Source organism: Erpetoichthys calabaricus, chromosome 1 (genome assembly GCF_900747795.2).
Source record: "Erpetoichthys calabaricus chromosome 1, fErpCal1.3, whole genome shotgun sequence".
Lineage (NCBI taxonomy): Eukaryota > Metazoa > Chordata > Cladistia > Polypteriformes > Polypteridae > Erpetoichthys > Erpetoichthys calabaricus.
The window spans coordinates 336503496-336522289 of NC_041394.2; the positions used below are offsets into that span (position 1 = coordinate 336503496).

Here is an 18794-nt window from a genome sequence, read left to right on the forward strand (position 1 = left end):
ACACAGCATGAAGCAGACGCTGCCTGAGCCACAGCAAACGCTTTAGTCCCTGTACGGACTTCGCGGTTTAGAAACAGTTTCATCCCAAGAACTCTAAACACACTCAATCAGTCCATCAAGTGCTCCTTGTAGAAATATTTGGACTTATAAGTACAATTACCCCACTGTAAACTTGCACTACAGTTATAATATTGCACAACCTGCGCCACTTTATAAAGGGCATATTTACATGTGATGACGGTATACATTTCTAAGACGAAATGCAGCAAAACATGTTGATTATATTATACAGATAAAACTTTAACTTCATTTAAATAATCTGTATTGTTAATAATTAAATATGTGAGGACACGGTGCCACAGTGCTAGCTAGTTCAGTAATTGTTCCTGCCTTGCGCTGTATTCTTGCTGGTGCTGACGCGACACTGGAAAGATAGACGGATATAATAATTAAACACGTACTACTAAGATATTTCAATGTTCCTTAAAAGTTTTGAAGAATCGAAGTTCTAAGCTTACAGATGGCTTCACGTCTATTACATAGCTTATTGTGTGACGATTGAGTTTTTGGAGAAAGAAAAGTAAGGACAGGAATTGGAGGTTAGTACGTTTGAAAGAGACAGTACTGCTGTGATAAATTATTTAATTGAAGGTTGCGCATGGCGCAGCAAGCCTCTTGCGTGAGACATGAACAAGCACTGCGCCACCGTGTTCCCATGTTTAATAAAATGCTTTCATTCCTATCATCATGAAAAAGATATCCCGTATACATCTCAGTATTTTAATTATTCAGAGAGCTGTAATATCATGAATGTAATGGATTATGTGTCCTGTCGGAGAGAGAGAAAGCCCGTTTAAAAAGCAGGTAGTGATTCATACACATAGAGCACACAGAAGATCAAATGCAGAACAAAGCATTTAACATGCCACTTTAGTTACAATGGGATTTGAGAAACTAGTAAATTAAACGATTTTAAGATGAAGTTTATGATGTTCTACTTTAATGGCAAAATAAACTACGTGATTAAAGTGGAAATTTCGAGATTAAAGTTGACATTTCGTGCTTTTTTCCCCACTGTGTGCCTTTTTTTTGTTTGTACCCTAATAAGCTTTCATATGACACTCAGACGGTGGGCTACGACTCGCTTTTTCACGGCGACTTTGATATGTGATTTCTTTTTTATTTCAGGCACTGTGCGACTTTGTGAAGTTGAGCCATCGAGTTTCTCCGACACTCTGTCACTCGATCAGCTTCCTTTTGTTGATTATACCACTGTTTAAACCAACAAATAGTACGTTTTTCCTTTGCCTCCACTTCGTATTCGCTGAAATTCTTATATTTTCTCCCGTGCTTTTCCCATTGTCTTTTCACAGAAGGCTGTTTATATTGATTTGCATATTCAAAGAGGCGTCATTCTGGGAGAAATTGAGGTGGGACAGAAGGCGCGTGCACGTGCGTTACTTTTCACGCAAATCAGGATTTATGTAGTAGAAGAACGTGAAAGTTTGCGTGCGCACAGATTCCTGCATCTGGATTTTTCTGTGCGTACGCACAATCCCGCTTTTGTGCTTACGCCATGTTATAGTGTGAGTTCTACGCACGGCGTTATAAATGAGGCCCCTGGACACTCAGATTCAAGGCTGTCATGGCTGCTGTGGACCACCAGGGGGCATACCAGCCATCCTCCCCAACACAGACATTTTATTTTAAGTGGGGCAGTTCTTTTCCTTCGCTCCCCACTACACAGCCCAGTGCACAAACACAATTACAGTCCGTCCTTCTCACTCTCTCTCTGTCTGCCACCTCCACTCCTCTCCAAGCAAGCTTTGTGTTCCTTTTCTGACTCTGACTCCTCGAATGGAGTGAGGTGGCCCTTTTTATAGGCCACCCAGAAGTGCTCCCAGATCCTCTTCTGCCACCCAGGGCTCTGAAACTGTCCTGGTGCCCCCTGGTGGTGGCCATGGGCCCCAACAGAGTTGAGCTTTTAAGCTCCAAAGCCGTGGCCCAGCTCTGAGCCAGGGGCGGTTGCCCTCTTGTATTCCAGAGGAGGTATTACCCTGAATATGCCCTCTCCCCTGGTCCTTCTATCACAGGGGCATCCCAGCCAGGGGTGCAGCTACTAAATACTCACTTGATGAGGAGGAATACTTAGGTGTGCAATTATTTAGCGTTTTACATTTGTAATTAATTTAGATTACTTTGCAGAGACCTGTTTTTAGTTTGACATTAAAGTGATTCAAAGTTGTATAACAATAAAATGTGGAAATGTCCAAGGGGGTGAATACTTTTTAAAGTTGCTGTATCTCCATCACTTACTAACTCCCTGTTCACTGCTGACTCAGCATGTCAGGCATGGACGTCAATTAAACCTCGGGTGGGGTGTGCTTACTGTCTGCAATTTATTTTATAATTTACAAACACTTCAGGCAGAGACACAATGTGTCCTTACACTTCTATGAAGGAAGATGACATCTACTCATACCTCTGAGTGTAAGAAAACTAAAACTCTCCTCTTTAAAATGTTTTGGGAATTCTGTGAAAGGACAAAGTGTTTATCTTCATGTGAAGTCCACAGGATATCCAAAGTAATGAAAATGTCTTCTGCTTGCCAACTCTGGCTATTTACACTTTTGACACTTCAGTTATTCACCTCATCCCCTTCCTGTTGCTCACACAAAATGTCTGTTGCTTACACAAAAAATACCCATCAGCCCTCATGGAGGATCACATGATCTACAGAGGTATCCAAGTTGTGGTCAGCATTACTGGTGCCCTTGTATTTTAGGTCGATTATGTACTACATTTTCAGAAATAATTGGAAATTTACTTGAGAATACTATACTGCTCAAACAAATTAAAGGAACCCTTTTTAATCCGAGTAGAGCAGCACATCAATGAAACTTCTGGGCTATTGATCTGCTCAGGTAAGTAGCAGAGGGGCTTGTTAATCAGTTTCAGCTGCTTTAGTGCACTAGAAGGGCAACAATGAGACGACCCCCAAAACAGGAATGAATGGTTTATCAGGTGGAGGGAGGCCACTGACATTTTTCCCTCCTCATCTGTTTGTCATTCATTTTGTATTTGGCTCTGGTCAGTGTCACTACTAGTAGCATGAGGCAATACCTGGACCCTACAGAGTTTGGTGGCACAGGTAGTCCAACTTCTCCAGTAAGGCAGGCACATCAATACGTGCCATTGCCAGAAGGTTTGCTGTGCCTCCCAACACAGTCTCAAGGGCATGAAGGAGATTCCAGGAGACGGGCAGTTACTTTAGGAGAGCTGGACATGGCCCCTCGTAGAAGGTCCTTAACCCATCAGCAGGACTGACCGGTATCTGCTCCTTTGGGCAAGGAGGAACAGGATGAGCACTGCCAGAGCCTACAAAATCACCTCCAGCAGACAGACCACTGGTGTGAATGTCTCTGACCAAACAGACTTCATGAGGGTGGTCTGAGGGCCAGACATCCTCTAGTGGGCCCTGTGCTCACTGCCAGTCACCATGGAGCTCGATTGGCATTTGCTACAGAATACCAGAATTGGCAGGTCCACCACTGGTGCACTGTGCTTTTCACAGATGACAGCAGCTTCACCCGGAACACATGTGACAGACGTGAAAGGGTCTGGAGAAGCCGTGGAGAATGTTATGCTGCCTGTAACATCGTCAACCATAACCTGTTTGGTGAGGAGGTCCATGATGGAGGGACTTGCAGACCTCTACAGGCTAGACAACAGCACCCTGACTGTCATCAGGATGAAATCCTTGGACCCATTGTCACACTCTATGCTGGTGCAGTGGCTCCTGGGTTCCTCCTGGTGCGCGACAATGCCCAGCCTCATGTGGTGTGAGTATGCAGGCAGTTCCTGAAGGATGAAGGAATTGATACCATTGACTGGCCCCCACGGTCACTCGCCTGACCACAATCCAATAGAACACCTCTGGGTGGGACATTATGTTTCATTCATCCAATGCCACCAGGTTGCACCTCAGACTGTCCAGGAGCTCAGTGATGACCTGGTCCAGATATGGGAGGAGATCCCCCAGGACGCCCTCTGTCGTCTCATTAAGAGCATGCCCCCCACACCCCATGATGTTGTCAGGCACACACACAAGCACGAGGGGGCCATACAAACTACTGAGTATGATTTGGAGTTGCTGCAATGAAATTTTGCCAAAATGGACTTGCCTGCCTGCTGCATCATTTTTTCTCTTTGATTTTCGGTGTGTCTCTACCATCTGTACGTTGATAATTTTCATTTCCATCAAATGCTGTGCCATCCTTTCATTCCTAAAACATCACAATATCAGTAGAGATAGCCAGCAGGATTTTTTTCCCCATTGAGATCTGATGTGTTTTCAAAGTGTTCCTTTCATTTTTTCGAGCAGTTTATAAAGGAACCTAATGCATTATGGGACTCTCAGCATTATTATTGAAGCACACCGGCCCGTTTGTGAGAGGGTTTGAAAGTCAGCTGTGGTCTTTCGTTGTGTGTACAGTATAAGTGCTATGCTGGACCCTTGCCCAGCCTGGAAGCCATAACAGGAGGACAGGATGGAAGGAGCCATAACCAGGCCGGGATAGGGCTGGATGGCTAACCCACTCAAAAGGAAAGATTAGTGTGTGGAATAAGGGAGGTTGTGTATCAAAAACAGTTGCTCCCCCAGTACGATAAATAGCAGTGCTCTGCTGGTGTGGACCCAGTACTGACACCCACCCATGGGAGTTGTAGTCATGATGAACAACAATGTTGGGGGCTGCCAGGGAGAAGGACTCGGCCTCATCTGGAGATGTTTCCTTCAGACTATGCCCCGGTACCATGAGTACCCCCAGGTCTACCTAAAAAGTGAGTCCTCCAGTTGATTCAGAGTTGGAAGGCAGAAGGCAAAGCTCACCTGGAGGAGGAAAAGGAGGGTTCTTGACTGGAAGACAGTGAAGTGGACTGTGAGAAAGGCATTTGGAAAAATTAAAAAAAAATGCTTATATTGAACCCGGGACTGTTTTTGTGTTATGTATCTGGGGTTTTGGAGCTCCATAGCACCCCCCCCCCGTCTTCCACAACATGAAATAAAGAGATCTTTATGCTGATTATCAAGAGCCCATCCATTATTTGTGTACAACAATACCAACTTCTGAACATCAGAAAATTTGAACAGGATGGCCGAAGGTAGGCAGAAAAGTCTGTCTGCCCAACCTGCATGAAGAAGTAAATGAAAAATGAGACCACGACAGCATTACAGCCCCCATTCCCTAATACTTGCTTGCACGTCCCTTTGCATAATGACAGCCTTCACCACTTCTTCTAGAATCTTCTTGCACCTCTCTTCTGGTAGTTTCTCTCTGTACTTACTCTTGAATGTCTGCAGGTTTTTGAGATCAGGACTTGCTGTTTGACAGTTTACCACAGGCGGAGCTTTTCTTTTTTGTATTTTTTAGATGTGTATTTTGGGTAACTGCCCTGCTGGAGGACGCTGACCTTCAGCCACAGGTTGGCACATTCCACTCTAAAATACCCTGGCAATCTTCTGGAGTTCTTAAAATGTTCAAGACCTCCAGCACCAGAGGCCACAAAGATGACCCACAACATTATACAACACCCCCATATTTAACTGTTCTTTTCCTTATACGTTTCATTTCATTACCTATAAACAAATCGCCAGCCTGCAACTCCAAAAGACCTCTACTTTGGTTAACTCAAGTTTCCTGTTTGCCACCATGCTCTAGAACAGTGGTGAGCAACGTCAGTCCTGGAGGGCCACAGTGGCTGTTGGCTTCTGTTCCAACCCCATTTGCTTCATGAGGTGTCAATTGTTGCAAGTGCCATTTCTCTGCTGCACTTTAGTAGTCTCACTTGCAAAGACTTTGAACCCATAATTGCTTGTTTTTAGTTGCATTCACGGTTTTTGACGGCTCCTTACTACAAATGGAGATGCAAGTGACAAAGGAACCAGCAGTTCTCCATCTCGCTTGTTTCCATTTACACCCGTGTGTATTCGTCATGCAGTGTTAGGAGATTAAATAAGATCTGTTACTACTTATCTCATCCTGGGTATGACGTTAATCTGCATCCATCCCTACATGTAGGCCGTCCAGCCTGCAGGGAAAGACCTGGGGGTTGGTGGCAGAACTCCAGCCACCATAAATAAACTTCACACTGATCCACTCCATCTGAACAAGTGTGGTGCTGAGGTGTCACCCGTCCTAATCTGGGGTCCCGAGTTGGTTTGTCATGTGGTGGGTGCGGCAATGCTCTGTATCAGCGTGTGCTCCTAACCTCTGTTACTAGCAAGGATTGCTTGCTGTTGATTCATGTCAGGTGACTACTGGCAAATTAGACAAAAGCTACCATTTTAAACATTGAAGCAATCATTCATTGGTTGATTCATATCATGCGACTCATGGAAATTAGGCGAGTCTAATTCCACTGCAGTGACAACGGAGCTCCATTACTCAGACTGATGAGAATTGTTCAAATGGTCACTAATAGTTTCATGCAAACTTGTCAGGTTTTACACTACTTTGAAATATTTTCCTTTATACTTGTTGTTGGTTGATTTTATGCTACTGTGCATCACACAAATGGCTGAGAGACCCAAGCAGGCTCACTGAGCACTTTTCACGTTACGTGCAAAAATGCCAATAATGTTGAAGACGAAAAAAAACTCCCGCGTGTCCTTCTAACATCAGCCTGCTCCTCATGCTGGTACTTTTACTCAACTCGGTGCTCCTAAAGGCTGACAACCTGGAGGAGAAAAAAGCAATGAACTCCGCTGTGATAAGGCCTTGTTTGAGTCTAAATTTGTAATAAAGCATTTACATTTCATTGGTCAACCTAAAATCCTTACATCAAAACATGTCCACAATTCCTAGGTTCTGTGAAAAGGAAAGGAAACGCCCATTGGATAAATCACAGCCTGGAGAGGCGCAGGCTGATTTGTCATGTTTGTTATTTTATCACTTACCTGCTCCACAACGACTGGAGCCTGCTGCCTTTTCAGATCTCGTCATGTCAGCTAACAAAGACTCCATCTTCACATGGACAGAATGAGGCTGCAAGGAGGAAGGACTACAGGGACTGAAGCCCAGTTCTGATACCTCTGCTGTAGGATTAAAACACTGAGAGTCCAACTCCAATATGAAGCCTTCTTCCTTTACACTGTTAACAGTTTCATTTTTCCGCCTGTCGGTGATGGCAAATGCTTCAACAGAGCCTTCCTTAATCCTTAGAGGCACCCACTCACTGTCCTCTTCTTTAATGGAAAGACTCTCCTGTTTAACTTGAGTGGATTCCCAGTCACAGTCCTCTTCCTTTAAGCCAACACTACTTTTTACTGTGCTATATTTGGAGAGGAGACCCCTATATGGCATGGGATCCTTCTCTATGTCATCACTGCTCCCCTCTTCTAAGCCCCTCTCTAGCGGCTCCTGCACAGGTAAGCACACATCCTCCATATTACACAACTGTTACTGAGAATGGCAGCGTCTGTAGAAAGAGCAGAGTCAAAATCAGTAGGGCACCAAGAAGCACTGAACACATGTGGGCCAACTCCCTTCATTATTCCTCATAGTTTGGTGCCCACTACCCTCGATTCAATCCTCCTGCTCCTCTCTGGACAACCTGCAATATGGAGAACACCACCATGCACTGTTTTACAGATGAGTCCTCACAACTCTGTATTATTATTGCAGTATTAAATAAAGCCTCTCTTCATTTGTACTCCATAAAAAAGGGTGCTATATACCTCAACAATTTAGAGGTAGATGTTATGTATAATTAAAAAAAAAAAAGTGTTTGTGACATACATGAAGTATAAGAGATAACCAATTGCTATCTGGCTGCGGACTGTAACAATCCACTAGATCTCCCATGCTGAACTTTATCCCTTCGGAGCCCTCAACATTTAAATATATTTAACATACTGTATTTACTTCAAAGTGAAAGACTGTCTAATTTTATAAACAATGCATTTGCGCAAATCTGAATTTTGCCCAGATTAATATGTAAGAATTTTAGAGACGGTGCACCACGCACATACTTGTACACTTCTATATATTCAAACAATATTGTAAATATGAAATAGTCTTTCAATGTCAGCTACTGCTTGATAGATCAACTACAAACACACACACTCGCACGAAATCACCCAATGCAAAAGTCAGATTATGAAGCAGTGTGTGTTATGTACTGCATGTAGAAAACGTTTTGTCATTTCTACATGATGTGACCGCAATGTACGCATACAGACTGTATGAAAGTCTGCAATGTGCACTCTAATCACCTCTGAATTGTTTTATTTTAAGTTTAAATTATGGGGCAGACCAGTAAATCAAGGATAAGTGTGTCTTTGCTACAAACATTATTGACAGCACTGGATGTGTTAGCACACACCTTTAATCTCGTACCCACTACATCATTTCATATATACATACAGTAAATAACAGATGCTGTAGATTCAGTTACTTACCTCACTGCTAAATACGTTCAGTCGCCATAAACTGCACATTAACTACAAACTAAATACCAAATGTATTACTAAAATCCTTCATACACAGAAGACATCGCTCAATCCCGGTCTCAACGCACTGTATAATTAACATGGGGAATACAACGGCGCGGCCAATGACTTAGGTGCTTTAACATTGCATTGCGAACTGCCAACGAGAGTGAAGCGGGCTGTGGAACAGGAGACCTGGCAGTTAAACGAACACGCAGGCTAACACACCGATTGATTTACATTACGTCAGCGAAACCAGGACCTGCCTCCAGTGCTGTGGTGTGGTGTGGTGTAAAGTGAGACCGCTACAAAAAGCGCCCACCGTGTCGCTTCGTCGCACTTTAACATCTAACAGACGCTCGGACACCTACTGCCGTTGCTGGAAATGGTGACCAGCAGTACTGCTGCCGTGTCTTTTATTTTCAATCACTTTTTCCCTCACAAATTATTTAAATGTGTACCTTCTATCTGTCGGAATCTCCAAACAGGTTTTAAAGACGGAACAGCTAAACACGATGCAGCAACTGAGCCTCCGCTTCAATCCACGCGTCGAAGAGACACTCAGCGTCGCACCGCTCGGTTCCGTCGCTCTTGATGACGTCATCACCCATTCTAGTCAGGAGAAGTTTCTTTCATTTAGCGGAGCTGAAAGAAGGCCGACGAATGAATCAGAACATAGCACACACATTAGCCGGGTTACCTATAAGACAATGGGCATCAGATATAGTAAAGTCAGTTAATCTGCTGCATCAGAAATAGTAAGTAACTAACTCACAACATTCGTTTATTAACAAACCTGGGAAAACATTTAGAAACGCAGCACGTCTCTATCACTCCTAGCTACAGTCTGCTCCTCGGCTCCACCTGCAGTTCACATCATGATATTGGCTACCTCTTTAATAAAAGGCTAAGTGCTTTTGCGTCTGCTCGGCTGCTGTTTCTCTGTCTTTCTGAATAGGTCAAGAGCCCCAACCTTCTTCGTGTGCACCTGGAAGCTGAGCTTATTTGGCCAATTAACACCACCTCCAGCAGCGTCTCCATTTTCGTTGGCGGCTGAAGAAGGCAAGACACCCTCCCTGCTCACCTCATACTACAGGGGCACCATGCAGAGAATTCTGACCAGCTGTTTCAGCATCTGGTTTGGGAACTGCAGTGTCTCTGATCATAATGTCCTACAACGGATAGTGCACACAGCATAAAAGATCATTGGGATTCTTCTTTTTTTATTTTATTTTATTGATTTTATTAAAATCACACAACATTCCATACAAATAGATACATTTTTACAAAAATAGGATCAAAAATAACTCAACTCCCACCCTCGAGAGAGAGAGCATGGCCAGCAGAGTAAAACTTAAAGCTAGTAAAAATAAGTAAATAGATTATTATTAATAATTATTAATTAAATTATATAGTATATAATTTATTATATTTATTATTAGATATAATTATTAATTAAATACCTTTATTCACTTATTATTAATAATAATCTAAATGGAGAAGAAAAAGGAGAGGAGGAGAGAATCTGCTTCCTCAGTGCAATTTGAAAAAATCAAATTCTCACTTAGAGGATCTGTGCAGAACTTTTTTAAAACCTGGCAGGATCTGATCAATAACATTTTAGAATAAGCTTTTTAATTGAGGAAGTGGATTCTGTTCCCTTTTTTATATTTCTTTCTTTTAGTTTTATTCTGTTGGGCCAGCTCTCTCGGTCTCTTGGGTGGGAGTTGATTTGACTTGAACATAGTTCTGTAAAATATGACTTGCTTGTAGGAAATGTTATTTGCTTTTAATAAATTCAATAAAATGTTAAAAAAAAAAAAAAAAAGTTGAATGGCGGCAGCATAATACTGACCTCCAGAAAATATGTCAATTACACAATTTAGAGCTAAATTAAATAAAAAAAAAAATGAAATTAAAACTTAAAATAAATGTAAAATTAAAAAGCTATGTCATCATAAAAAATAGTCAAATTAAAATGAGAACAGCACAGTTAGTAAATGAAGTAAACGTATGTACTTTATGGAATAATAAAAATATTTTACAAGAAAAATACATATAAAATTAGAAGGAAGATTTAAACCCGATTGCACCATAACAAATATCTTCTAATTAAAGGAAACAATCAGCTGTAACACCAATTCCAAATGATATGTTTCAAGCTTTGTATTTTTCTTTGGTCTTCATTTTCTTTGACAAATTTATGTCCAGTACTGACACCAGCTAACTACTGCTATACTTGATGAATTTCTAAAGTGTTTTATGTATCCTTTACATCTGAGGTTTTGAATGTCATAGTTAAAGTTACCTTCTAGAATTTTTTCAAGCCTCAGTAACTGGACACTTTGACAAAGTCCTTTTTTTTAATTACACTGTGCCCCAGTTTAGCTGATAGGCCGAATTTATTCATCCTTTTGTCAGTTTCACTTGGACTTCTGCTGTTGTGCACCTGGGTTGATCCTCTTTACTGTTCTCTTTTAAATATTCATATATTTTTTTGGTTGAAAGTTCTGATTACTAATTCTTCATCCAAACTAAAATTTTAGTGGACAATAACTGGCCATTGATTACGACTTTTATAACACGCATATGCCATTTAGATGATATCAGAACATTATTTCAAAATATCAAGTTCTTCTAGGAGTCTATCGCTTAAGCTGTACAAGTTTACATCATCCACAAATGCCTGGGGACTTTTTGATGGCGAGACGGGTTTCATGACCATGGTGGGTGTAGTGCCAGGAATAAAGACAATGGAGACAAAGACCCAGCAGTCAGAATTTGTCCTGGCTGACAAACAAGAACCAACCCTGGACAGCACTGTGAAAAGATTATCCACCGAGTATTCATCTCCTTACTTTTACATTTAAGATCATAACCTGGCCAATGTTTTGGCGACACTACCCTGCTGTTTCCCTGTTACATCACAACTGACATATATTTCTTGTGCCTCCATTTCTCATTTACTTTTGAGCTCCTTTTATAATTCTGAGTTTGCTACTTGCCATTGTGCATGTCAGTAAAATAAATTAACCTTTTATCAAAATGGAACCTGAAAACTCTTTCCTTATAAGAGTCCAGTAATTAGTGCCAAAATTTTTATCCATTTTCTTGCTTTCGAGTATGAACCCTTGCATGGTTCTGAAGACTTCTTTTGTCAGAGAAACCTTTGCCACATTCGGAACAGGAATGAGGCTTCTCTCCAGTGTGATTTCTTATATGGCAACGAAGAATGCTGCTGGTGGAGAATCGCTTACCACATTTAGAACAGCGGTACGGCTTCTCTCCAGTGTGAACTCGTGTGTGAGTTAGAAGACTGTCACTGCGAGAGAATTGTTTGCCACATGCAACACACAAAAAAGACTTCTTTCCGCTGTGAATTTTTGTGTGTATGCTAAAAGTGCTCCTATCAGAAAATTGTTCGCCACATTCATTACAACAATACGGCTTCTCACGAGCATGAATTCTCTTGTGGATTTGGAGGTTCCCACAGGTGGTGAATCCTTTGCCACATTCAAAACAACAATATGGCTTCTCTCCAGTGTGAACTCTTGTGTGGGTTTTCAAACTGCTGCTACTAGAGAATTGCTTCCCACATTCTGAACAACTGTAAGGTTTTTCTCCAGTGTGACGTCTTCTGTGAACCTGAAGAGTGCTACTACTTGAGAATTGTTTGCCACATTCTGAACAGGAGTATGGCTTCTCACCAGTGTGAATTCTAGTGTGTCTCTGAAATTGTGTGTTCTCAGAGAATCGTTTACCACACTCAGAACAGCAATAAGGCTTCACTCCAGTGTGAATTCTTGTGTGAGTTAGAAGACTGTCACTGCGAGAGAATTGTTTGCCACATTCCAAACACTGGTACGGCCTCTCCCCATTGTGAATTCTCGTGTGGGTCTGAAGGTCCCATTTTCTAGAAAAATGTTTTCCACATTCAGAACAATCATACCGCTTTTGTTTTGTAATCCTCAACTTATCTTTGTCTTTAGGTTTGCAATTAAAACTTTTCCTCTGCTCTTTTAAGACAGACAGGGTTGCTGAATTTGCATTGTGCATCTGTAGCTTATTATTGGTTACACTTTTATGGACCACAACAGGCAGAGGAGTATTCTGGAAAGTGGAGGCTTTCAAACTCTTGGATCTAGATGTTGATTTCTTCATATTCGCAATTTCTGTTGTTGACAAGCTACCATTGCCTTGCTCACCTGTAGAAATACAAATTGTGAAATTAAGAAGTGCTGTAAGAAATGTGAAAAAGAGTCAGTCTTTTTGTCCAGAACAGCTTATTCTTGTTGAACTACACTCAACACATAACCAAATGCAGACTCTCCCTTCCTTTTTGGTTGGTGACAGGTACACTTTAATTCATCTTAACACACTGATTTGAGTACAGTGCAAAAGAAAAACAAAACTGGGAAAACATTGAAAAGACAAAATTAGGTGCTTTATATGTGAGCAATTCACCATTACTGTGTTTAAATACTAAGGGGCTCTGCCCCCTGCCTCACTTTGCTCACCAACACCCATGCGGGCGCTACGCGGTAGCCAATTCGCAGCTCTGCCGGTTGTGTATGGGGAAGCAGATGTGAAATTTAAACTGATTGTTATTTTCATAGGAATTGTTACATATGCATAAAAGACCTAATTATTTTACATTACAGGGAGTAATTAGACAATGCAATGTAAAATTGCCTGTGAGTGAATATCATTTCTTTCTCTCTAATAAATAAACCGACTTTTTCAGTGTTTGTCACTGTGATTTGTTAATTGTCATAGCAAAAGCTATTCTAACGGGAAACTGTAAACGTTTTAATATGAATGACATATCACAATCTCTTTTGGTGTCTAATGTTATCCCCTGAAGATTTAATACATTACTTTTCTTGTTGCCTGTTAAAATTTTACATGTCAGAATTGTTCGACCAATTTTGAATACAACTAATCTTGTCCTATTGCATAGTCCGTCACTGAGACATAAATTTCGCAATAACATTACGATACATCCTTCTTTCAACAGTAACTCGGCCAGTGGAAGATGGGACAGTGTTAACAGTTGTAGATATTGTGTGATATTATAAGTTGATGTTTTCGACTTCCGCACGAACACCACCAACTGTTTCAGCATAGTCTATTGATATACATTTAACCAATTTGCCGTATAACCAATCGACAATTTTTACGTAAATTGGTTTGACTTTATCATTTATCGGTGCTAGGATTGCCCGTGTACTTATTTCTTCTGTTCATAACCCTTCGTGATGAAATTCTTCATTAAGATTTGGACATAATAAGCCTTCTTTTATTGGGAACTTAAAGTGGGTAAAATTTAGATTTTTCCAATTTCTTGAATTAAAATCACCAACAAGGAACATATGAACATCCATCCATCCATTTTCCAACCCGCTGAATCCGAACACAGGGTCACAGGGGTCTGCTGGAGCCAATCCCAGCCAACACAGGGCACAAGGCAGGGAACCAATCCTGGGCAGGGTGCCAACCCACTGCAGGACACACACAAACACACCCACACACCAAGCACACACTAGGGCCAATTTAGAACCACCAATCCACCTAACCTGCATGTCTTTGGACTGTGGGAGGAAACCGGAGCGCCCGGAGGAAACCCACGCAGACACGGGGAGAACATGCAAACTCCACGCAGGGAGGACCCGGGAAGTGAACCCAGGTCCCCAGATCTCCCAACTGCGAGGCAGCAGCGCTACCCACTGCGCCACCGTGCCGCCCGAACATATGAACATTAATAGGAAATCTCAAGGAGTGAGAAGGTGAAATGCACCATTCACTATCTAACTGATTTATTTTTGTTAAGCACCTTCCCAAAGTACAAAGTCGTTTTGAATTATATTAACTAGAAACGTAATGGCAAAGTTATATACAGTATTCATTATACATGCTACTCTAGCTTAGATGGAGGGAAGTAAAAGAGTTTAACACATTTGTACATTGAACACGTGACAGTAAGGAAAGACAGTAAGAAAATCTCAAGGAATGAGAAGGTGAAATACACCATTCACTATCTTATTAATTCATTTTGTTAAGCACCTTTCCAAAGTACAGGGTCATTTTGAATTCCTGTAACGAGAAACTTAATGGCAAAGTTATATACATTATTCATTTTACATGCCCCTCTAGGTAAGATGGAGGGAAGCAAAAGAGTTTAACACATTTGTACATTGAACAAAGACACAGTAATGCCATGAAAACCCCATGGAAAGCACCTTCTGGCTTTTATTCACATCCAGATTAATGCTAGATTTCCAAAGTAAATCAAAAGAAGCTCATTTATTCACCAAAATACAAGGTGAAGGGAGGGTACACATACAAAAAGAACACACTACAAAAAACCTAGCTGTCCTTCTAAGTGTGCCTATATACAGTAGGTCATCAACCTCTCTGCTCAATTACAGGTCTTATTTTTACACCAGCAACGGTGCACTGCACGTTACACTTGACTTATCATTTCCATACTCTTTTTCTGTACGTTTATCATTCGTTTGCTCAGAGGTTGATGCGCTTGCTCTTTCCTAAGCTGCTCTTCTTTTCTCCACCCTAGCGGCCCACTGCATCTCTTCTTTCGTTGGCATCTTTTCGTTTTAAAACCGATTAAGTCAGTGTTTGTGTTGCAATTACTTAGTACATTTTATTTAATTTTTCACTTAAGCTGGCATTTAAGTCTTCAATCTGCCTCAAGAATGATTTAATATACGAAGAGGCAGAGGAAGTGACTGTGAAGGTGGTAGGGATGAGAACAGCGCCAGTACGCATGCACTGCAAGGCCGCCCTGCTGCGTGCTGCTGAGAGTTAATTCTACAATAAAATAAAATAAGGAAGGAATAACCATGGAGGTCAATCATCACTCCAAAAGTGGACAGTAAACATCATGTAGTATATGTCTACCAAATTTCAGGTCAAATGGTCAAACGGTTTGCGAGCTGCAGGTGATTTAAAATCCTGGACAGACAAACGGACAGCCACGGTAGCGTATTATATAAGAAGATGTTTCAGCACAACCAATCAGTACTTTCTCATTTTCATTTGCCTCTTCCTCTCTCCAAAGCTTTGCCTCTTTTACCTTCCTAACAGTGAAACTTTGACTCAGTTTTCTCGCTCTCTCAAGGCATTGGTCCCCAGGCAATAGGTGTCATTGGAACACCACATTAGAATCACTTCTGGTGACAGAGGCAGGTCTGCAAAGTCAAGAAGACACAAAGCTACAGAGCGTACTCCAGAACTCCATGTTCAGACTAAAATGACTTAACTATAGACAGGTCTTGGGTCTCTTGTCCATTTAACTTCATACTTACTACTTTGGAATTGACTTTTATTTAAGAAGAAAAAAAAATCAGTGTACTTCTGCAAAATTACCTGAAAATGTTCAAAGGACAGAATAAATATATTTAAAATCACTTTGACCAGAGAAAAAACCATTCCAAAGCAAAGTCTGCCACAAATTATTGCAATGGTCAGGGAATGGTGGCCCCGTGATGTCTGCCAAGCATTCACTTGATGTCAAAAGGGGTCTCTTCCTGAATATTCTGGTTTTATATTGAAAAAAAGGAAAGGAAGCACCCATTGGGTAAATCACAGCCTGGAGAGGCGCAGGCTGAGTTGTGATGTTTGTTATTTTATCACTTACCTCCTCCACAACGACTGGAGCCTGCTGCCTTTTCAGAGCGCGTCATGTCAGATAACGAAGACTCCATCTTCACATGGACAGAGTGAGGCTGCAAGGAGGAAGGACTACAGGGACTGAAGCCCAGTTCTGGTACCTCTTCTTTAGGGTTAAAACACTGAGAGTCCAACTCTAATATGAAGCCTTCTTCCTTTATGCTGTTTATAGTTTCATTTTTCTGCCTGTCGGTGATGGCAAATGCTTCAACAGAGCCATCCTTAATCCTTTGAGGCACCCACTTGCTGTCCTCCTCTTTAATGGAAAGACTCTCCTGTTTAACTTGAGTGGATTCCCAGTCACAGTCCTCTTCCTTTAAGCCAACACTTCTTTTTACGGTGGTATATTTAGAGAGGAGACCCCTATGTGGCATGGGATTCTTCTCTATGTCATCACTGCTCCCCTCTTCTAAGCCCCTCTCTAGAGGCTCCTGCACAGGTAAGCACACATCCTCCATATTACACAACTGTCACTGTGAATGGCAGCGTCTGTAGAAAGAGCACAGTCAAAATCAGTAGGGCACCAAGAAGCACTGAACACGTGTCGGCCAACTCCCTTCATCATTGCTTATAGTTTGGTGCCCACTACCCTCGATTCAATCCTCCTGCTCCTCTCTGGACAACCTGCAATATGGAGAACAACACCATGCAGTGTTTTATACAGTGGGGCAAAAAAGTATTTAGTCAGCCACCAATTGTGCAAGTTCTCCCTCTTAAAAAGATGAGAGAGGCCTGTAATTTTCATCATAGGGATACCTCAACTATGAGAGACAAAATGAGAAAAAAAAAATCCAGAAAATCACATTGTCTGATTTTTAAAGAATTTATTTGCAAATTATGGTGGAAAATAAGTATTTGGTCACCTACAAACAAGCAAGATTTCTGGCTCTCACAGACCTGTAACTTCTTCTGTCCTCCACTCGTTACCTGTATTAATGGCACCTGTTTGAACTCGTTATCAATATAAAAGACACCTACCTGTCCACAACCTCAAACAGTCACACTCCAAACTCCACTATGGCCAAGACCAAAGAGCTGTCAAAGGACACCAGAAACAAAACTGTAGACCTGCACCAGGCTGGGAAGACTGAATCTGCAATAGGTAAGCAGCTTGGTGTGAAGAAATCAACTGTGGGAGCAATTATTAGAAAATGGAAGATATACAAGACCACTGATAATCTCCCTCAATCTGGGGCTCAACGAAAGATCTCACCCCGTGGGGTCAAAATGATCACAAGAACGGTGAGCAAAAATCCCAGAACCACACGGGGGGACCTAGTGAATGACCTGCAGAGAGCTGGGACCAAAGTAACAAAGGCTACCATCAGTAACACACTACGCCGCCAGGGACTCAAATTCTGCAGTGCCAGACGTGTCCCCCTGCTTAAAGCCTGTACATGTGCAGGCCCGTCTGAAGTTTGCTAGAGAGCATTTGGATGATCCAGAAGAGGAATGAAACCAAAATAGAACTTTTGGTAAAAACTCTACTCGTCGTGTTTGGAGAAGAAAGAATGCTACCTACTGTAAAGCATGGGGGTGGAAACATCATGCTTTGGGGCTGTTTTTCTGCAAAGGGACCAGGACGACTGATCCGTGTAAAGGAAAGAATGAATGGGGTCATGTATCGTCAGATTTTGAGTGCAAACCTCCTTCCATCAGCAAGGGCATTGAAGATGAAACGTGGCTGGGTCTTTCAGCATGATAATGATCCCAAACACACCGCCTGGGTAATGAAGGAGTGGCTTTGTAAGAAGCATTTCAAGGTCCTGGAGTGGCCTAGCCAGCCTCCAGATCTCAACCCCATAGAAAATCTTTGGAGGAAGTTGAAAGTCCGTGTTGCCCAGCGACAGCCCTAAAACATCACTGCTCTAGAGGAGTTCTGCATGGAGGAATGGGCCAAAATACCAGCAACAGTGTGTGAAAACCTTGTGAAGACTTACAGAAAATGTTTGACCTCTGTCATTGCCAACAAAGGGTATATAACAAAGTATTGAGATGAACTTTTGTTATTGACCAAATACTTTTTTTCCACCATAATTTGCAAATAAATTCTCTAAAAATCAGACAATGTGATTTTCTGGATTTTTTTTTCTCATTTTGTCTCTGATAGTTGACGTATACCTATGATGAAAATTACAGGCCTCTCTCATCTTTTTAAGTGGGAGACCTTGCACAATTGGTGGCTGACTAAATACTTTTTTGCCCCACTGTAGATGAGTCCTCACAACTGTGTATACAGCATAGGCACGGTGCTACATATATAAAATAGATTATTATTATCATCATCATCATAGGAAACATGGCTTATCTTGATTTGTAGTAATACCTCAACAATTTAGAAGCTTTCTTTAACTAATGGAATGGGTTGTGTTATTTAAAAATAAAAAAAAAAAGTGTTTGGGTATCTCTCAGGATGAATTTGTAGTAAAAAATATCATAAGACAAATTAATAAACTGCGAGGTCTGGATTTTATATCTTAAAGTAATTAAGCACATTTAGCTAAGTTCACTATCTCTATATATAATCTTCATTTGGATCTTGATCTTTGTTTGTGGGCAGCACGGTGGCGCAGTGGTAGCGCTGCTGCCTCGCAGTTAGGAGACCTGGGTTCGC

The 18794-nt window shown here is 41.6% G+C and overlaps 2 protein-coding genes across 5 annotated transcripts in view; both read right to left on the reverse strand.

Annotated features, from left to right (window-relative positions):
- LOC114642262 (zona pellucida sperm-binding protein 3-like) overlaps nt 1-18794 on the reverse strand; it is a 392210-nt gene that overhangs the window by 354088 nt on the left and 19328 nt on the right. The gene's annotated exons all lie outside the window — the stretch shown is intronic.
- Nucleotides 1-18794, reverse strand: part of LOC114668165 (zinc finger protein 271-like) — a 30732-nt gene that overhangs the window by 7735 nt on the left and 4203 nt on the right. Inside the window, exons 2-3 of the mRNA XM_028823810.2 lie at nt 16149-16669; nt 11627-12696 (exon numbers count right to left, since the gene is read on the reverse strand). Coding sequence (XP_028679643.1) covers nt 11627-12696; nt 16149-16638 — 1560 coding nt within the window. The 5' untranslated portion in view covers nt 16639-16669. The remainder of the gene's footprint in view (nt 1-11626; nt 12697-16148; nt 16670-18794) is intronic.